The 20,637-nt window shown below is 36.6% G+C and overlaps 1 protein-coding gene across 50 annotated transcripts in view; it reads right to left on the reverse strand.

Annotated features, from left to right (window-relative positions):
* SCAPER (S-phase cyclin A associated protein in the ER) overlaps positions 1-20,637 on the reverse strand; it is a 521,170-nt gene that overhangs the window by 429,111 nt on the left and 71,422 nt on the right. For all 50 annotated transcript variants that reach the window (XR_011526452.1, XR_011526476.1, XR_011526453.1 and 47 more), the window contains 2 exons: positions 17,298-17,415; positions 1,803-1,873 (listed from right to left, as the gene is read on the reverse strand). Coding sequence is in view for 23 of the 50 variants with exons in the window: in XM_070573827.1 (XP_070429928.1) it covers positions 1,803-1,873; positions 17,298-17,415 (189 nt within the window). In the remaining 27 variants the exon portion in view is untranslated. The remainder of the gene's footprint in view (positions 1-1,802; positions 1,874-17,297; positions 17,416-20,637) is intronic.

Consider the following 20,637-nt stretch of genomic DNA (forward strand, 5'->3'; position numbering starts at 1 on the left):
CTGGTATTTTTAAAGGTTTTTTTTTTTCCTTAACATTCTGCAGATTCTCTACAATCTATCTAGGTATAAATCTATTATTTATTTATCTTGCTGAGCTCCACAGCTATGCTCTGAAGCTCTCGAGAACTCAGAAAGTAAGGAAAATTTTCAACATTATTTCTTCAAATATTGCATGCCCACTATTTATTCTCTACTTTTGAAAGTCCTAGAAGATAAGATTAGAATTTCTTTATCTTAAATTTTCTTTCTTATTTTCCATCTCTAGTTCTCTGAGCTATGTACTAAATCCTCCTCAGTAGTATCTTCCAATTAACAAATTCTTTGACTAATCTCCTTGTCCAATATATCATTTATCCTTTAATTGCAGGTTTTCAAATTTTCATTGACAACATTTTTATTTCTAAGATTTCTAATTGGTTCATTCTTATCTATTAATGTTCAAACTTAATATCCACCTATTTTATTTCAGAATTTCTCCATTTTCCTTTACAGTTATTCTTTCCTTTGAGGAATTTAAACTCATTTATTTCAAAGTCCTCTTTAGAAAAATGCCCTTTTTTTCATTACTCTAGGAGTAAATTCTCTCATTGGTGGAATGTCTTATCTATAAATTATGACATTACTTTCCTCATGTGCTTTCATATTTTACTTTGAAGCTTATTTTGAGTTTCAGTTTCTTGTATTTTAGTTTTCACTTTGCTCACTCTCACTCCATGTGTAGTAGTTTTATGGTTACCATCATCTGGCCCACTACAGTCCCACTTCCGAGGTCTTCTACTGGGAGTTTAAAGCTCTCACCCTTCAAGAATGGAGCATATCCAGTCATGAACCAGAGGGTCACTCCTTTTTATTGCTTCAGACATCAGCTCTCACAGGCCACAACCCCAAGTAGGTTGCGCTTTTATTGTCTCCTAGTGTAGAACTCTACACAAGCCTAAAGTTGAGCTTGGATCTGTTTCCCCACCACAATCAGGGCATTTTAGCCTCCCTTATCCCATAAGACTTAGTCATTAAGTTTGTGCCCCCAACTCCACTTATCTGTCAGTATGTATGTTTATTTCTGATCCAGAGATGTTTATCTCATTTTTTAAAATCCTTTGTCTTTTCAATTTTTAAAAAAATATTTTACCATTGATGCCTGTGTGTATGTGAGGAGTGAGGGATTTTTATGAAATCACAATGAAGTTTTGATTAGATGTTTTCCTTATGTGAAGGTTTTGGTTTACATAATACATATTCCTATATTTAATAATATCAAACAAATAATACATATGAAAAGTTTAGAGAAAATAACTATGGACTAAAAAGTTAACTATAATTATGCTAAAAACATTTTTAAAAATAAGGTAGGCCTGTATTCTCTAAAACTTTAGTAAAGCAATTTGAAACTTTTTAAAGGGTCAATATAGCTTTACTAGACTATAACCTAAAGGCAGGATTATACCAAGAAAGAAAATCATGACAGAACTCACAAATATGGGATGTGCAACAGAGTAGTTAAGAGCATGTGGAAATTGATGGCCTGGTTCAAACCTTCACTGTGTCAATGATTAACAAGTTACACAACCCTCTTCTAACTCAGTTTCTTCATTTGTAAGTAAGATAACAATAATGCCTACATCAAAGGGTTGTTATGAAAAGTATTTACTACAAGCTAGAACACAATACTATATACACATTTCTTAAATAATGTGACATTAAATTTTTCCATGAAGACAAAATAGACAATATTCAAATCCTGCAAAATTAGATTTTTTGATTGAAATTGAAAGTCAGTAAGTAAAAAGTTATTTGCACTGTACCTGTTTAGTAGTTTTATGAGTGCTTTGAATTGTTCTCTTGGATTTTCCACCAGCTTGACATTTAGATTTTCCTTCAAGGCAAGAATAAACAGATAAATATATAGACCAACAAACAGATAATATAAAATTGAACTGTATAAATCATTCAGGCATACTAACACATAATCTCCTTCTGGAAACCACAGAATAGTACAATCTATACATGCTCAACACGGACATAATAAACAACAACTAACTTTCCAAGGTCCCAAAGACTGCTTTTATGAATGGCTTTCTCAGAACAAGAATAAAACAACTTCTTAAGGAAGTCAGATATTGCAACAATTTAAAAACAAAGTCAAGTTAGTGATACACCTCAACATATATATAGGTCTGAAAATACTTCTTTAAATTCAAATTTTATTTCAACAAGAAAAGAAAGAAGACATGTTTTACCATATAAAAACTCAGTATTTTTCTGTTTTAACTTATCTGATCTATGAAATACATAGTTTCGTTTTGAGAAGGGAGGTTTTCAGTTATTTGGATTTTTCCAGTTGGATACATCCTTCTAATTTCGTTTTTTTTTTAACTATATTATTGAGGTCCATAATAAGTTCTAATATTGTAAAATTTCAGTTGTACATTATTATTTGTCAGGCACCATATATGTGTGTCCCTTACCCCTTATGCCCACCTCCCCAACGCTCTTCCCCTCTGGTAACACCTAATCTGTTTTCTTTGTCAATGTGTTTGTTTACCCTCCACGTATGAGTGAAATCATGTGGTGTTTGTTTTTCTGTCTGCCTTATTTCCCATAACATAATAACCTCAAAGTCCATCCATGTTGTTGCAAAAGAGACGATTTGTCTCTGTTTATGGCTGAGTTGTATTCCATTCTAGATATAGACCACATCTCCTTTATCCAATCATCAGTCAGGGGCTCTTAAGTTGCTTACATGTCATGGCCATTGTGAATGCTGCTGCAATAAACATAAGGGTGCATAAGTCTCCTTCAATTGTTGATTTCAAGTTCTTTGGGTAAATACTCAGTAGTGAAATTGCTGGGTCATATGGTATTTCTATTTTTAATTTTTTGAGGAATCTCCATACTGTTTCCATAGTGGCTGCACCAGTTTGCATTTCCACCAGCAGTGGATGAGCGTTCCCTTTTCTCCACATCCTCTCCAACATTTGTTATTTTTTCTCCTGTTTATTACAGCCATTCTAACAGGTGTAAGGTGACATCTCAATGTAGTTTTGATTTGCAGTCCCCTGATGATTAGCAATGGTGAACATCTTTTCATGTGCCTGTTGGCCATCTGGATATCTTCTTTAGAGAAATGTCTGTTCATGTTCTCTACCCATTTTTTGATCGGGTTGTTTGTTTTTGTGTTCTTGAGTTCTTTGAGTTCTTTATATATTTTGGAGATTAACCCCTTGTCGGATATACGATTTGCAAATATTTTCTCCCAGTTGGTGGGTTGTCTTTTTGTATTGTTCATGGTTTCCTTTGCCTTGCAGAAGCTCTTTAGACTCATAAAGTCCTACTTATTTTTTCTTTTGTTTCCCTTACCCAAGTAGATATGGTATTCAAAACAATCCTTGTAAGACATATGTCAAAGAGTGTACTGCCTATTTTTTCTTTGAGGAGTTTTATGATTTCACATCTTACCTTCAAGTCTTTAATCCATTTTGAGTCAATTCTTGAGTATGGTGAAAGATAAAAGTCTACTTTCTTTCTTTTGCATGTGGCTGTCCAGTTTTCCCAATACCATTTACTGAAGAGACTTTCCTTTCTCCATTATACGTTCTTAGCTCCTTTGTCAAAGATGAGCTGTCTACAGATGTGTGGTTTTATTTCTGGGCTTTCAATTCTGTTCCATTGATCCGTGTATCTGTTTTTGTACCAGTACCATGCTGTTTTTATTACCACAGCTTTGTAGCATATTTTGAAGTCAGGGATTGTAATGCCTCCAGCTTTGTTCTTTTTGCTCAGTATTGCTTTAGCTATCTGGGGTCTTTTGTTGCCCCATATGAATTTTAGGATTCTTTGTTCTACTTCCATAAGGACGTCATTGGGATTCTAATTGGGATTGCATGAATCTATAGATTGCGTTAGGTAGCCTTGACATTTTAACTATGTTTATTCTTCCAACATATGTGCAAGAATGTCTATTTCTTTATGTCATCATAGATTTCTTTCAATAATGTCTTACACTTTTCAGTGTATAAGTATTTTCCCTCCTTGGTTAAATTTATTTCTAGATATTTTATTCTTTTTGTTGTGATTGTAAATTGGATTGTATTCTTGAGTTCTCGTCCTGTTAGGTCATTATTAGAGTATAGAAAAGCAACTGATTTTTGTAAGCTGATTTTTGTACCCTGCCACTTTGCAGTAGTAGTTCATTATTTCTAACAGTTCCAACAGATTCTTTTGGGTTTTCTATATATAACATCATATCGTCTGCAAAAAGAGCTTCACTTCGTCATTGGCAATTTGGATATCTTTTATTTCTCTCTTTTTTTAGTGACTAATTGCTCTGGCATGAACCTCCAGTACCATGTTGAATGAGAGTGGCGAGAGAGGGTGCTCTTGTCTTGTTCCTGTTCTCAGAGAGATAGCTTTCAGTTTTTCCCTGTTGAATGTGACATTGGCTGTGGGTTGGTCACGTAGCCTTTATTATGTAGAAGTACACTCCTTCTGTACCCATTTTATTGAGTTTTTATCATAAATGGATGTTGAATCTTGTCAAATGCTTTCTCTGTGTCTACTGAGATGATCATGTAGTTTTTATTCCTCATTTTGTTAATATGGTGTGTCACATACATTTGCAGATGTTGAAGCAACCCTGCATCCCTGGTATAAATCCCACTTGATTATGCTGTATCATGGTGATTCTTTTAATGTACTGCTGTATTTGGTTTGCCAATATTTTGTTGACGATTTTTGCATCTATGCTCATCAGTGATATTGGCCTGTAATTTTCGTTCTTTGTGTTGTCCTTGCCTGGCTTTGGGATCAGGGTGACGTTACCCTCACAAAATGTGTTAGGAAGTGTTTCATCTTCTTCAATTTTTTGGAGTAGTTTGAGAAGCACAGGTATTAAATCTTCTTTCAATGTTTGGTAGAATTCTCCAGAGAAGCCACCTGGTCCTGGACTTTTTTTGGAGGGGAAGATTTTTGATTACTGTTTCAATCTCTTTACTAGTGACTGGTCTATTCAGATTTGCTGTTTCTTCATGATACAGTTTTGGGAGGTCGTATGAGTCTAAGAATTTATCCATTGCTTCTAGATTGTCCAACTTATTCTCTTATAATCCTTTGTATTTCTGTAATATCTGTTGTAATTTCTCATCTTTCATTTCTAATTTTGCTTATCTGAGCCTTCTCTCTTTTTTTCTTAGTGAGTCTGGCTAAGGGTTTGTCAATTTTGTTTATCTTCTCAAAGAACCAGCTCTTTCATTGGTCCTTTCTACTGTTTTTTTGGTTTCAATGTCATTTGTTTCTGCTCTAATTTTTATTATTTCCCTCCTTCTGCTGACTTTGGGCTTTGTTTGGTCTTCTTTTCCTAGGTCTCTTAGGTGTAATTTAATTCCTAGGTGTCTTAGGTGTAATTTAAGATTGCTTATTTGAGATTTTTATTGTTTGTTAGGGTGGGCCTGCTTTGCTATGAATTTCCCTCTTAGGTTTGCTTTTGCTGCATCCCATATGAGTTGTTAGGATATATTTTCATTTTCATCTCCAAATGTTCTTTGACTTCTCCTTAAATTTCTTCAGGGATCCATTGGTTGTTCAGTAGCATGTTGTTTAGCATCCACTTGTTTTTCACTTTCCCAGCTTTTTTCTTTTCTCTCTTTTTTTTAAGATTTCATTTTTCCTTTTTCTCCCCAAAACCCCCTGGTACATAGTTGTATATATTTTTAGTTGTGGGTCCTTCTACTTGTGGCACATGGGATACCGCTTCAGCATGGCTTGATGAGTGGTGCTATGTCCACACCCAGGATCCGAATCAGCAAAACTTTGGGATGCCGAGGCAGAGCAAATGAACTTAATCACTCAGTCATGGAGCTGGCCCCTCCCAGCTTTTTTCTTATAGTTGATTTCTAGTTTCATAGCATTATAGTTGGAAAAGACGCCTGATATGATTTCAATCTTCTTAAATTTATTGAGGCTTGCCTTGTTTCCCAACATATGGTCTATCTTTGAGAATGTTCCATGTGCACTTGAGAAGAATGTGTATTCTGCTGTTTTCAGGTGGAGTGTTCTACAAATCTATCTATTAAGTCCATGTGGTCTAGTTTTTGTTTAATTCCACTATCCTTGTTGACTTTCTGTCTGGATGATCTATCCATTGATGTGAGTGGGCTGTTAAGGTCCCCTACTATTATTGTGTTGCTGTTAATATGTCCTTTAAGGTCTGTTAATAGTTGCTTTATGTACTTTGTTGCTCCTGAGCTAGGTGCATATATATTTACAAGTGTTACGTCCTCTTGGTGAAGTGTCCCTTTTATCATTATATACTGCCCCTCTTTGTCTCTCATTGCCTTTTTTATCTTGAAGTCTATTTTGTCTGATAGACGTATGGCAACACCTGCTTTCTTTTGTTTGCCATTAGCTTCAAGTATCATCTTCCACCCCTTCACTCTGAGCCACTGTCTGTCTTTAGAGCTGAGATGTGTTCCCTGGAGGCAGCATATTGTTGGGTCTTGTTTTTTAATCCATCCAGCCACCCTATGCCTTTTGCCTGGAGAATTCAATATATTTACATTTAGAGTGATTATTTATATATGAGGGCTTAGTGCTGCCATTTTACTACTTATTTTCTGGTTATTCAGTATTTCCCTTGTTTCTTGTCCCATGTATTTCAGACTGGCAGTTTAGTGTGGTGGTCCTGTATCATGGTTTTCTCAGTTTTCTCTTTATTTATCATTTGTGTCTCTTTCTGATTTTTTGTGTAGTGGCTACCATGAGGTTTGTATTAAGATCTCATAGACAAGAGAGTAAATTTTGCGATGGCCTCTTATTTCCTTAGTCTAAGAAGGTTCTATCCCTTTCCTCTTCCCTACTTAAGTTATTGTTATCACAACTTATTCCATTTTGTGTTGTGAGTCTGTAGTTAAAATGCAATGATCATAGTTTTTTAATGTTTTCCTTCCCTTCATCTTTAATATTATAATTAAGTGTTTGCTAACCTGTTCTGATAGAGAGTTGTCATTTTCTGATTTTGTCTGCCTGTTTATCCCCTTGCTTTGTAAACCCTTTCTCTTTTTTTTCAGGTATGAGGGCCTTCTTGATCATTTCTTGTGGAGGGCAGGGGTGTCTTGTGGCAATGAACTTCCTCAGCTTTTGATTATCTGGGAATGTTTTTATTTCTCCATCATATCTGACAGATAGTGTCACTGGATATAGTATTCTTGGCTAAAAGTTTTTGTCTTTCAGAATTTTGAATATATCATTCCACTATCCCCTAGACTGTAAGGTTTCTGCTGAGAAATCTGCTGAAAGCCTGACAGGGGTTCCTTTGTAGGTTATTTTCTTCTGCTTTGCTGCCCTTAATATTTTTTCTTTGTCCTGGACTTTTGCCAGTTTTACTAACATATGCCTTGAAGAAAGTCTTTTTACATTGATGTAATTAGGAGTTATATTAGCTTCTTTTACTTGTAGTTCCAGCTCCTTCCCCAGCTTTGGGAAGTCTCAGCTATTATTTCTTTGAACAAGCTCTCTGCTCCTTTCTTCCCTCTCTTCTCTCTCTGGAATACCTATAATTTTTATGCTGCATTTCCTAATTGAGTTAGATATTTCCCAGAGAATTTCTTCATTTCTTTTTAGTCTTAGTTCTCTCTCCTCCATCTGAAGCATCTCTGTATTTCGGTACTCTAAATTCCTGATTCTGTCCTCCAAGATATCAGCTCTATTATTTAAGGACTCCAGAGTATTCTGTATATCATTCACTGTGTTCATCTCCAACATTTCTGGTTGATTTTTCTTTATAGTTTCAATCTCTTTTGTGAGGAATTCCCTCTGTTCATTAATTTTATTCATGATTTCATTGAACTGAGTTTTCTTGTAACACGTTAAGTTTTTTTATGATAGCTATTTTTAATTCTCTGTCATTTAGACTGTAAATTTCTGCACCTTCAGGATTGATTTCTGGGTACTCATCATTTACCTTCTGGACTGAAGTATTAATATACTTCTTCATCCCAGGGATGGACTGGATTTGTGCCGTCGCATAGTGATAGTACCTGGTCGCAGATTCCACTCACTGCCACTGGCAGGGAGGCAGGAGCTGTGTATTCTGAGCCCACCGCAATCCCTGGCAGCTGTGCCTGTCCTTTGGAAGCTATGCTGACAGAGCCCGTCTGCATCTGCCTGCTGGCTGCTGCTGCTGTACACACATGTGCACCAGGTCTGTGGCAGGGGTCCCTTGCTATGGCCGACTGGCCAAGCTGATGCACCAGGCAGGGGGAGGGATGCTTTCTTTCACATTTGCAATCCTGGGGACACTCCCATTCTGCATTCACTCTCTGTCCTCCTGGGGTGCTCTGCTTGGTGACTACGCCCTCATGATTACTTAGCATCTTCTGTGTGGAGCTTTCCCACAGGCTGGAAGGCAACTCAGAGAGTGAAGGCATCCCTCTGGAGGACCGTCCCCTCCCCTGTCTCTTCTCAGAGCTGTGCATGGTCCTGTGCCCTAGGTCACTGCTGTTGGGGTAGGGAGAGAAGATGTCCTTACCTCCTTCACCTGCCTTCTGGAGGGTCCAGCACCTCCCCCTTCAGACATATGACTATGTAGGTCTCTCAGACATCTATCATGTTGTGTGAATGTCCTCTGTTGGTTTATGAGTGTCTTTTTTATCGTGTCTTGTGGGGAAGAGTCTAAAGGAAGAGCTCACTCTGCCATGATGCTGACATCACTCCTACTTGTTCTTTTTTATAAGAAAGATAGTAACTACTATTTTATAATTATTCTATTCTTGAGAGTAATTCACAACAGGAGTAAAATTCTATAATATATAACAGAATAATTTTCCTTTGTACTCTGAAGAAGTACAAACGAAGTAAGCCATAACACCTACCAACAACTTACTTGAACATAAGTGGGCCTCCCTCACTGTTCTACCAGCGATGAAGGCAGAGAACTCTACACTCACCTACACAGCCCTTTATTCATCCTTTCATTATAGAGAACAGAGTATCACCAGATCTTTTAGAATATCCAATAGAATAACCAGCTTAGAACAAGTATCAGAGGAAACAAAAATAAGACAAAGAACAGAAGAAAACTTTTTAAAATTGAACTACTATACTCAGAAGTATGTGAGTATATACTGTAGTAATAAAACAAGAACAAGTTGCAATTTTTTAAAAAGCAAAATAAAGGCTTTCCTATAACTGGCTAAGTTTTAACAACATAAAATAATCCTTATCAAAAATTATGAAGTTAACATTCTTCTTTTGTCATCATTATTACAGATATTCAGAAAGCTATAATTCTCTGTGCTCACAGTTTTATTTTTTTCAATAAGCATGAATAAAGATTTTAAAATTGCACTGGCCAATTTTTTATGTACTTATATATAAAATCAGGTTATATACAGATGTGATTCATTATCGTACTTTCCTTTTATGTTTTCTGAATAGAAGCAACTTGAATAAAAACATTTTCAGATTATTTTCTGTTCTGAATAATGCATAGAAAATGGGAAAACAAAATTTCATAACATAACATTTGTAACACATAGCAACCATAAGACATTCATAGGTTTTATGTTGTTACTTTTACAGTAAATAGTGTTGACATATATCTTCTATCAAAGAAATGAAGTACTATGAAAATTTTCGCTAGTAAGGAGCTAAACTTAAAAACATAAATTTAATTCCTCCTTCTATTTAATAGTTCTTGTGATTCAATATAAAAGCTCTCTAAAATCATCTAGGAAGACTGACAAAGAAAGTCACCGAGGGAGGACTGATCCTAGCAGATATTTTAAAATACTATAATGCCTCTATAATTAAAACAATGTGGCACTCACATCAATTAGATAAAAAGACTAGCGGAATAGAATATAGGTATATATGGAAATTCAATCTACAATAAAAGTGGCATCTCAAATGATTGAGTCAAAGATAGACTTTATACTAAGCAATGCTGGGGCAACTTATTACCCATATGGAAAAAAGATAAAATTAGATCCATGTAAGAATAGACGGACTTCACACTACACGTAAGAACAAACTGCAAACGGATCAGAAATACAAATGTAAAAAGATAAAATCAATAAAAACTAAAATTTTAAATAGAAATGTAAAAAGTAAAATGTAAACATAAAATAAATAAAAAAGAATAAAACATGGGTGAACTGTTGTATAGCTTGAAACATCCTGCTGTGTAAGGATGTTCTCAAAGAATGAGAACACGTCAAAAACCAACAGGAGCCAGCTTAGCAGGTCTCCCACTAGAGAAATTTAGAACAACTTAAGCGTCAAAGCAGAGTGATGCTTTGATGCTTAAGAAACAAGAAACCATGAGTCCATACAAATTTGAATACATACAGACATATATAAACCCAAAGAGGAAAAGAGAAAGCTCTTCCTTACATTAGAATGCCAACTAATAAATGTAGAAAGAAGAATGGGGTTTGCAAATGACCATTTTGCAACGACGAGAGGAATAATTTACTCCGTTGAGAATTATCAATGGAAGTTAAAGCCGGATGGATTATTTCAAGTGAAACAGCATAGTTACATAGTCTCAAACTATCTTACCGCAAATTATTTATTAATTACAAAGGAAAAAATTACTTTATACTGGAGAAACTTGGAAGATAACATCTCAACAAAGGGATTAAAGTTGACATCACTGAAAAAAACCCTCAGATCGGAAGAAGGCGGAGCAAAACGGCAGGGTGAGCTGACCCAGGACTCTCTCCGTTCCAAAGTACAAGAAAGGACTGAACAAAAAAACCTGAATTTCAGCTAATGAACCTAATGCCAGGACTCAGAGACCTACAGTATCAAAAGACAGAGGACGGAGTCCCTGCTGCCTGCCTCGGAGGAGCTGTAACGGGGTAGGAGAGAACTTCGCTCGCTCCCCTAGAAACTGGGATGGCCGTGCGGGTCGGGAAGGAGAAGGGGAGGGGCCGCGTGACCGGGGGATCGTCTAGGACTCCCGCCACCGGTACAGTGGAAACCCAGTGACGGGGGAAAGCTTCCGTGCGCAGGGACCCCATAAACCCAGGGCCCTGGGAGACCATAGAACAGAACTGATCGAATCCAGATCAGTGTGCGGAGAAACCGGCCCTCCCTGCCCCTGCAAACCACACAGGGCGCGGTCATCTTGCCCAAAGACGGAGAGCTCAGAACGTGTGGCACTCGACCCCCATCTAGTGGCAACAGGCTGGAACTGCAACCGAATTCTACCACCATGTGAAACAACCGCTCCTCTACCATCCAGCAATTTATAAAGGCCCCAGACCAGAAGGAAAACAATAAAAACACACAATTAACTCCTGAAGACTTGGAAATAGGTAAACTAAGTGAAAATGAGTTCAGAGCACCTATAATCAAAAAACTCAATGAGGTAGAGAGAAAGAGAAACAAGCTGAGTTCTGGAGTTACTTCACAAAAGAGATTGAAATTATAAAGAAGAATCAAACAGAATTACTAGAGATGAAAAACACAATGGACCAGATAAAACAGAATACGGATTCCCTGAATGCCCGGGTAGACTCCATAGAAGAGAAAATTAGCATAATCAAAGATAGACAGGCTGAATGGCTCCAGACAGAGAAAGAAAGAGAACTAAGGATTAAAAGGAATGAGGAAAGTATTAGCGAGATAGCAGATTCAATGAGGAGAAAGAATTAAAGGATTATAGGAATTCCCCAGAATGTGGAAAAGGAAAATGGAACAGAAAGTGTGCTTAATGAAATTATAGAAGAGAACTTCCCAAATCTAGGGATTGAGGGAGAAATGTGTGTAGAGGAAGTTTTCAGATCTAGATTTATCAATGTAAAAAGACCTACTGCAAGGCATATAGTAGAACAAATGGCAAAAATGAAACACAAAGAAAGAACAGTCAGGGCAGCAAGACAGAAGAGAATAACCTACAAAAGAGCTCCTATCAGACTTTCAGCGGATTTCTCTACAGAAACCTTACAAGCTAGGAGAGAATGGAGTGACATATTCAAAACTTTAAAAGATAAAAATCTTCAGCCAAGAATACTCTATCCAGCAAGAATATCCTTCAGATATGAGGGAGAAATTAAATCTTTTCCAGACAAACAAAAGTTAAGGGAATTTGTGACCAAAAGTCCTCCACTACAAGAAATCCTCAAGAAGGCTCTCATACCTGAAAAAAGAAAAAAGGGAGAAAGGGGTCACAAACCACAGAGTAGGGAGACAGACAAACAGAACCAGAATAGGATAGCAAATATTCAACTATAGCATTAGGATAAAGGTAAGGAAACTACCAAAGCAAAGACGATCTTATCACTCTAACAACAAACTCATAACACAAGTTGGAATAAGAAATGAAAACAATAATTTAGGAGGGGAAGAGCAAAGGGACTAAATTAGTCTAGGCCAAGTAACTAAGAGACCACCAGAGATCACACTATATTATACACGAGATTCCAAATACAAACTTCAGGGTAGACACTAAACTAAATAACAGAACAGAGCCAGAAAACATAAATAAGGAAAAATCGAAGAAACCCAGCATAAGAAATTGCAGTATCAAATGGGTAGGATAAAGCACACAGGAAGAGAAAAGGAGGAAAGCCAGATAATGAGCAACAGATTGACAGCTTTAAGTCCACATGCATCAATAATCAGTCTCAATGTAAACAGATTGAACGCTCCAATAAAAAGACAAAGAGTGGCAAGATGGATTAAAGAACAAGATCCAACAATTTGTTGCCTCCAGGAAACACACCTCAGCCCTAAGGACACACACAGGCTCAGAGAGTGAAGTGGTGGAAGACAATACTTCAAGCTAATAGCAAGAAAAAAAAGCAGAGGTTGCATTCTTATATCAGACAAAGTGGATTTCAAATTAAGACATGTAAAGAGAGACAAAGAGGGGAAATATATAACAATCAAAGGGACACTTCATCAAGAAGAAATAATGCTTATAAATATCTATGCACCAAACATAGGTGCACCAAGGTTCATAAAGCAACTATTAACAGACCTAAAGGAAGATGTTAAAAACAACACAATAATGGTAGGGGACCTCAACACCCCACTCACATCAATGGACAGATGATCCAGACAAAAAATCAACAAGGAAATAGTGGAGCTAAATGAAAAAGTAAAACAATTGGACTTAATAGACATATATAGATGACTTCATCCTAGAAAAGCAGAATACACATTCTTCTCCAGTGCAAATGGAACATTCTCAAGGATAGACCATATGTTGGGAAACAAGGCAAGCCTCTACAAATGTAAAAAAATTGAAATAATAACAAGCATCTTCTCCGATCATAGAAATTACTTACAAGAAAAAAGCTGAGAATGGCACAAAGATGCAGAGATAAACAATACACTGCTGAACAAGAATGGATCATTGAAGAAATTAAAGAAGAAATCAAAAAATACCTGGAAACTAATGAAAATGGTAACCCGCCATACCAACTCATAAAGGATACAGCAAAAGCTGTATTAAGAGGAAAATTCATCGCAATACAGGCACATCTTAACAAACAACAAAAATTCCAAATAAGCAATCTTAAACTACACCTAACTGAATAAGAGAAAGAAGAACAAACAAAGCCCAAAGTCAGCCAAAGGAGAGACATAATAAAAATCAGAGCAGAAATAAATACTATTGAAAGGAAAAAGGTGGTAGAAAGGATCAATGAAACAAACAGCTGGTTCTTTGAGAAGATAAATAAAATTGACAAACCCCTAGCCAGACTTACAAAGAAAAAAAGGAAGAAAGCTCAAATAAACTAAATCAGAAATGAAAGAGGAGAAATAACAACAGACTCTGCAGAAATACAACGGATTATAAGAGAATATTATGAAAAACTCTATGCTAACAGAATGGATAACCTAGAGGAAATGGATAAATTCTTGGACTCCTACCATGTCCCAAAGCTGACTCAGGAAGAAGCAGACAATTTGAACAGACCAATCACAAGGAAAGAGATTGAAACAGCAATCAAAAACATCCCAAAGAATAAAACCCCAGGACCAGATGGCTTTCCTGGGGAATTCTATCAAACTTTCAGAGAGGATTGAATACCTATCCTTTTCAAGCTATTCCAAAAAATGAGGGAGGATGGAACACTTCCTAACACATTCTATGAGGCCAACATCACACTGATACCAAAGCCTGACAAGGACACCACGAAAAAAGACAACTACAGGCCAATATCACTCATGAACATAGATGCAAAAATTCTCAACAAAATTTTGGCAAGCAGCATTCAGCAATTCATCAAAAGGATCCTACATCATGATCAAGTGGGATTCATACCAGGGACACAGGGATGGTTCAACATCCACAAATCAATCAACGTGGTACACCACATCAACAAACTGAGGAATGAAAACCACATGATCATCTCAATAGATGCAGAGAAAGCATTTGACAAGATCCAACAGCCATTTAGGATAAAAACTTTGAACAAAATAGGCATAGAAGGGAACTACCTCAACATAATAAAGGCCATATATGACAAACCCACAGCCAACATCATACTCAATGGGCAAAAACTGAGCACCATCCCCCTGAAAACAGGAACGAGACAAGGATGCCCTCTATCACCACTCTTATTTAACATAGTACTGGAGGTCCTGGCCAGAGCAATCAGGCAAGAAAAAGGAATAAAAGGAATCCAAATAGGGAGGGAAGAAGTGAAACTCTCGCTGTTTGCAGACGACATGATCTTATATATAGAAAACCCCAAAGAATCCATTGGAAAACTCTTAGAAGTAATCAACAACTGCAGCAAAGTTGCAGGGTATAAAATCAATTTGCATAAATCAGTAGCATTTCCATATTCTAATAACGAACTAACAGAGAAAGAACTCAAGAACACAACACCATTCACAATCGCAACAAAAAGAATAAAATACCTCGGGGTAAATTTAACTAAGGAAGTGAAGGACCTACATAATGCAAATTACAAGGCCTTTCTGAGAGAATAGGATGACGACATAAGGAGATGAAAAGACATTCCATGTACATGGATTGGAAGAAAAAACGTAGTTAAAATATCCGTTCTACCTAAAGCAATCTACAGATTCAACGCTATCCCAATCAGAATCCCAATGACATTCTTTACAGAATTAGAACAAAGAATCCTAAAATTTATATGGGGCAACAAAAGAGCCCTAATTGCTAAAGCAATCCTGACAAAGAAGAACAAAACGGGAGGCATCACAATCCCTGACTTCAAAACTTACTACAAAGCTACAGTAATCAAAACAGCATGGTACTGGTACAAAAACAGGTGCACAGATCAATGGATCAGAATTGAAAGCCCAGAAATAAAACCACACATTATGGACAGCTTATCTTCAACAAAGGAGCTGAGAGCATACAATGGAGAAAAGAAAGTCTCTTCAACAAATGGTGCTGGGAAAACTGGAAAGCCACATGTAAAAGAATGAAAATTGACCATTCTTTTTCACCATTCACAAAAATAAACTCAAAATGGATCAAAGACCTAAAGCTGAGACCTGAAACCATAAGGTTTCTAGAAGAAAACGTAGGCAGTACACTCTTTGACATAAGTATTAAAAGGACCTTTTCGGACACCATGTCTTCTCAGACAAGGGAAACAACAGAAAGAACAAACAAATGGGACTTCATCAGACTAAAGAGCTTCTTCAAGGCAAATGAAACTAAGATTGAAACAAAAAAACAACCCAGTAACTGGGAAAAAATATTTGCAAGTCATATATCTGACAAAGGCTTAATATCCGTAACATATAAAGAACTCTCACAACTCAACAACATAAAATCAAACAACCCGATCAAAAAATGGGCTGGAGACATGAACAGACATTTCTCCAAAGAAGTTATACGGATGGACAATAGGCACATGAAAAGATGTTCATCATCGCTGATCAGGGAAATGCAAATCAAAACTACACTAAGATATCGCCTTACACCCATTTAGAATGACAAAAATATCTAAATCTAATAGTAACAAATGTTGGAGAGGTTGTGGAGAGAATGGAACCCTCATACACTGCTGGTGGGAATGCAAACTGATGCAGCCACTATGGAAAACAGTATGGAGATTCCTCAAAAAATTAAAAATAGAACTACCATACGATCCAGCCATTCCACTACTGGGTATCTATCCAAAGAGCCTGAAGTCAGCAATTCCAAAAGTCCTATGCACCCCAATGTTCATTGCAGCATTATTTACAATAGCCAAGACGTGGAAGCAACCTAAGTGCCCATCAACAGATGAATGGATAAAGAAGTTGTGGCATATATATACAATGGAATACTACTCAGCTGCAAAACAGAACAAAATCATCCCATTTGCAATAACATGGATGGACCTTGAGGGAACTATGTTAAGTGAAATAAGCCAGTTAGAGAAGGATAATCTCTGTATGACTCCACTCATATGAGGAATTTAAAAATGTAGACAAAGAGAACAGATTAGTGGCTATCAGGGGAAATGTGGGGTGGGGGGTGGGCAGAAAGGGTGAAGTGGTGCACCTACAACACAAATGACAAACATTAATGTACAACTGAAATCACACAAGATTGTAACCTATCATTAACTCAATAAAAAAAAAAAAAGTTGGCATCACTAGTAACAAGACAAACCAACATCATGTGCCTCCTATGAGGCACTGAAAAGGATACAACTTAATTTCTTTGGAATCCCTCCAAAAATACGTAAGAAAATTTAAGCATTAAAAGACATCATGCAAACCCAATGTAAGGAATATCTACAAGTCCCCAGAAATTTTCAGTGAGGTCTCCTTTGGCACACTTCAATCTCCTCTTTTCTGCTTCCCTATCCAGTTTTCTAGATCCCCAGGATCTAGGCAGTGCTTGCACTGCTCCTAGCCATTAAAATGAAGGGACTGAAGAGAAAAGATATTTTTTCTAGTTTAAATAATAATGAGACCTAACGAAATATACTTATCTTTTCTAAATCATTCATTAAATTGTACCTAATCATGGTAAATACAGCGAATTTTTTTAAAACCTATTTTTTATTTTTATAAGAATTTAATAAAAGAAAAACATCTAAATCTTCTGTAACTTTAAAAAATAAAACCCTAATCTGCCAGTCCTAATAATATAACAAACCCAATTTCATCCTTATGTGAAACAATAAAACAATAACACCTTCATGAAATCATTTATGTTAGTTACAATAAAAAAATTAAAAATGCATTTCTATTTTAATATATACTAACTGCCCACCAGTTCTCATTGTAAACAGTTTTCAGTCAGTCTATCTACTGTTCAGGACTAAATATATCCTTCTTTACAACAAAAATGAAACTTTAATACATACCATCATCATCTTTGCTTTCTAGTGGAACACTCCAAGCTATTAGGTTTCTGGCTGTACGACCCTCCTCTGCAACTATTCTCCTTACTTTGTCATGACTATTGGAGCGCTGGAATGAAGCCTATGTACAGAAAAGACAATATTTATTAGATTATTAGATCAGTCAACATATAAAATATATTTGGCAAACAAATTCATTATTTTTCACATTTTCTCAGAAAGGAAACCCTTGAAACTAATTTGGGACTGGAAAGGTGGTTAAACAGAGAAAAGAAAGTAAGTTACAGATATTTTTTAGTTCTAAGAAGACAATCCTACAATTTTTAAAATAAACAAATTATTTCAAGAATAAATACAATCAAAGGATGAAAAAGTGTCCTAAGGAGCACAAACACTGCTCTGTTCCCATTTCAGCACTACCCCTTACAAATCAACAAGACAAAGTGTGGAAGAGAGCAGTTTTCACAAACATGTTATGTATTCCCCCTGAAAGCTCTCTGTGGCATAAAATGTTTTAGATTCTATTTTTTCCCTAGAGATAACACTAAAGTAAATTTCCACTCATTTGTAAATTTCCACTGCAAAATTTTATCTCCAAATTATTGGGATCTAAACAATAATTCCTGTAGCTGACATATTTAAATTGCAAATTTTAAAACTCAAACTACTGCACACAATGTGTGTGTATATGTATGTAGATGTGTGTACAAATATATACATATATACATGTACGTAAATATATACATATATGAGTATGAGTGTGTGTGTGTGTGTGTATAATTTCTTGCCTGCTTTAGCCCCACCTAGCTGAAAGCAATACTAGCCTACAGGTTCAGCCTGACCAAGACCCTGGGCCAACGGTAGCCAGGTATGGTAACGTAAAAGAAATTACCTCCCCACTAATATATGCTATCTGAAAACAGCCTGTTTTTAGAAGCCAAGTATCAATGAAAAGAAAGGGGCTCTATAAAGTATCCCTATGAGCATGAGGATGCAGCCTCCTTGCCTAACCCTTAAGTCCATGTGGGAAATCTGCCTCTTTCTGAAAAAAGTTCCCTAGGGAACCCAGCCCAAAGTCCCAGTCCAATTAACGGGTGCCTTCATCTTCTCTTCTAGTTTTTGCTAGCCTGGACTTTTAGCATTCCTGGAATCATTAGGCAACAACACCTTTACTGGGCAATTACTATGTGTAAGGCACTGTGTAAGACACTGAAGCGAATACAAAGAAATATAGATACAGTCACGCATCACTTAACAACGGGGATGAGTTCTAAGAAATGTGTTGTTAGGCAATTTCATCCTTATGTGAACATCACAGAGTGTACTTACACAAACCTAGATGATATAGCCTACTACACACCTAGGATATATGGTACTAATCTTATGGGACCACTATCATATACATAGTCTGTCACTGACTGAAACATCATTATGCAGTTGATGGCTGTATTGTACTTGACCTCAAAGAGTTAACATTCCAAATGAGTGAACCAAACAAGGAAGAGCAAAAAATAATACATGAATTAATCACTATGGTAGCTAGTCTTCAAAGATGTTCCCCTTCTCCTCGGTAAACCAAACCTCTGGTGTTCATGCCCCTGTGTAATCCCCTCCCCTTGAATCCTGCTCTGTGACTTGCCTTTCAACCACTAAAATGAGGTGGAAGTTACAGTGCATAACTTCTGAGACTAGGTCATAAGCTTTGAGGTCTCCACTTGGCTCTCTTGGAATACTCCCTCTTGGGATACTCTCTTGAAACCCAGTTGTCATGCCATCAGAAGCCCAAGACACCAGTAGAGATAGCATGTAAAGGCAGCCCTCTGGTTGACAGCCCCAGTTGAACCCCCAGCTGACAGACACCACCCACTGAGCCATCCTGGATGTTCCAGCCCAGTCAAGCCCCCAGATGTCTGCTGCCATCCCAGCACCCCAGGCACAACAGACGAACCACCCAGTCAACCCATAGAATCGTGAGAGAAAACAGAAAATATATGTATGCACACTAGTCCACAATACACACATCTGTATTTCTGTATCTATCTACATAGATATATAAAAATCCATGAGTTACACTGATACTTCTGATTTCAACTTTACACCTCAAGGTTCATTTTAGCCTTCCCCTTTCCTTATCTGTAATTTATTTCTCCACCAGTAAGAAAACTAGCTCTCATTATCTACAATATATTTACTTACCTTTTCAATTCTAATATATACATAAAGTAGTTTCAAGATTGCTAACCCATATCTCCGTGAGAAACACATTTATTAACAAGATTATAGCATTTCTATAAAGTTCTTATCTTTAGCCTTACAGGATCTGGTGAAACTACTGGATTTCGTTTTCCAAAATTACTCTAGTTCTTCTCATCCTCACCCCTTTTAATGTGGTTATTCACTTGTAATATGTTACTCTTTCCGTTCCCTTTTGAGTTCTCCTCACCTACTGGTTGATTTTAATTGCTCGTTTATCTGGGGAATATGTGAAAGAAAAGCAATACATTATTCTCAAACAAAGGAACTTAGTAATGAGTAGTATGACTTGAAGAGAAGAAAAAAGTCACTATACTCTAGAGCAAGGGTCAGCAAATTTCTACAAAGGTCCAGATAATAAATAATTTGTTTGTTTGTTTCTAATATGTCTTTATTTAATACCATTATTCTAGGGGGGAGGCAGAGAAACAACCAGATTCCATTTGAAAAAACGTGCAACTTCACTTGATTGTTTCCAAAGGTTTTCAGTAGCAGTAGGAGCTAGCTTCGAATGTGGTATTTAGTTATGAGCCTACATTTGAAGGTTACAGTATTCCTCGTCTTCTTGTAATGCTGAAATCTTGATTATATGTAGCTTTGTTTGTTCTCCTTGTTGATTGTATGATTTGGAGGAAGCTGACTGTAGGATTATGGAGAGATTTGGATTCAGGGAGCTGTCTTTATCTTCCAGACCCTTAAGGCTCTCCTAAAGTTTTTACAAGTGTGTATTGTCACGTGCCTTTCCAACACATAATGTTATCAGCATTATTTGTTTCCTCAATATGGTGGTTGAAGATGATATTCCATTGCCAATAAATAATTTTTTATTTTAGGCTCTCCAGACCATATAGTCTCTGTGACAACTACTCAATCATGCTGTTTTGTGTGAAAGCAGTCATAGACAATATATAAACAAATGAGAGTGGCTGTGTGGTGAGAAGCCAACTGGGAGATAGAAATTAATTTTTATTTTAAAATAAATTCAAATTACAGAAAAGTTTCAAATTAGGACAAAGAATTGTCAAAATGCCCTCATGTATTTTTTTTCTAAAACACTTGAGAATTAACTGCAGTCATGATACCCCTTGCC

Source organism: Equus przewalskii, chromosome 1, assembly GCF_037783145.1.
Source record: "Equus przewalskii isolate Varuska chromosome 1, EquPr2, whole genome shotgun sequence".
Lineage (NCBI taxonomy): Eukaryota > Metazoa > Chordata > Mammalia > Perissodactyla > Equidae > Equus > Equus przewalskii.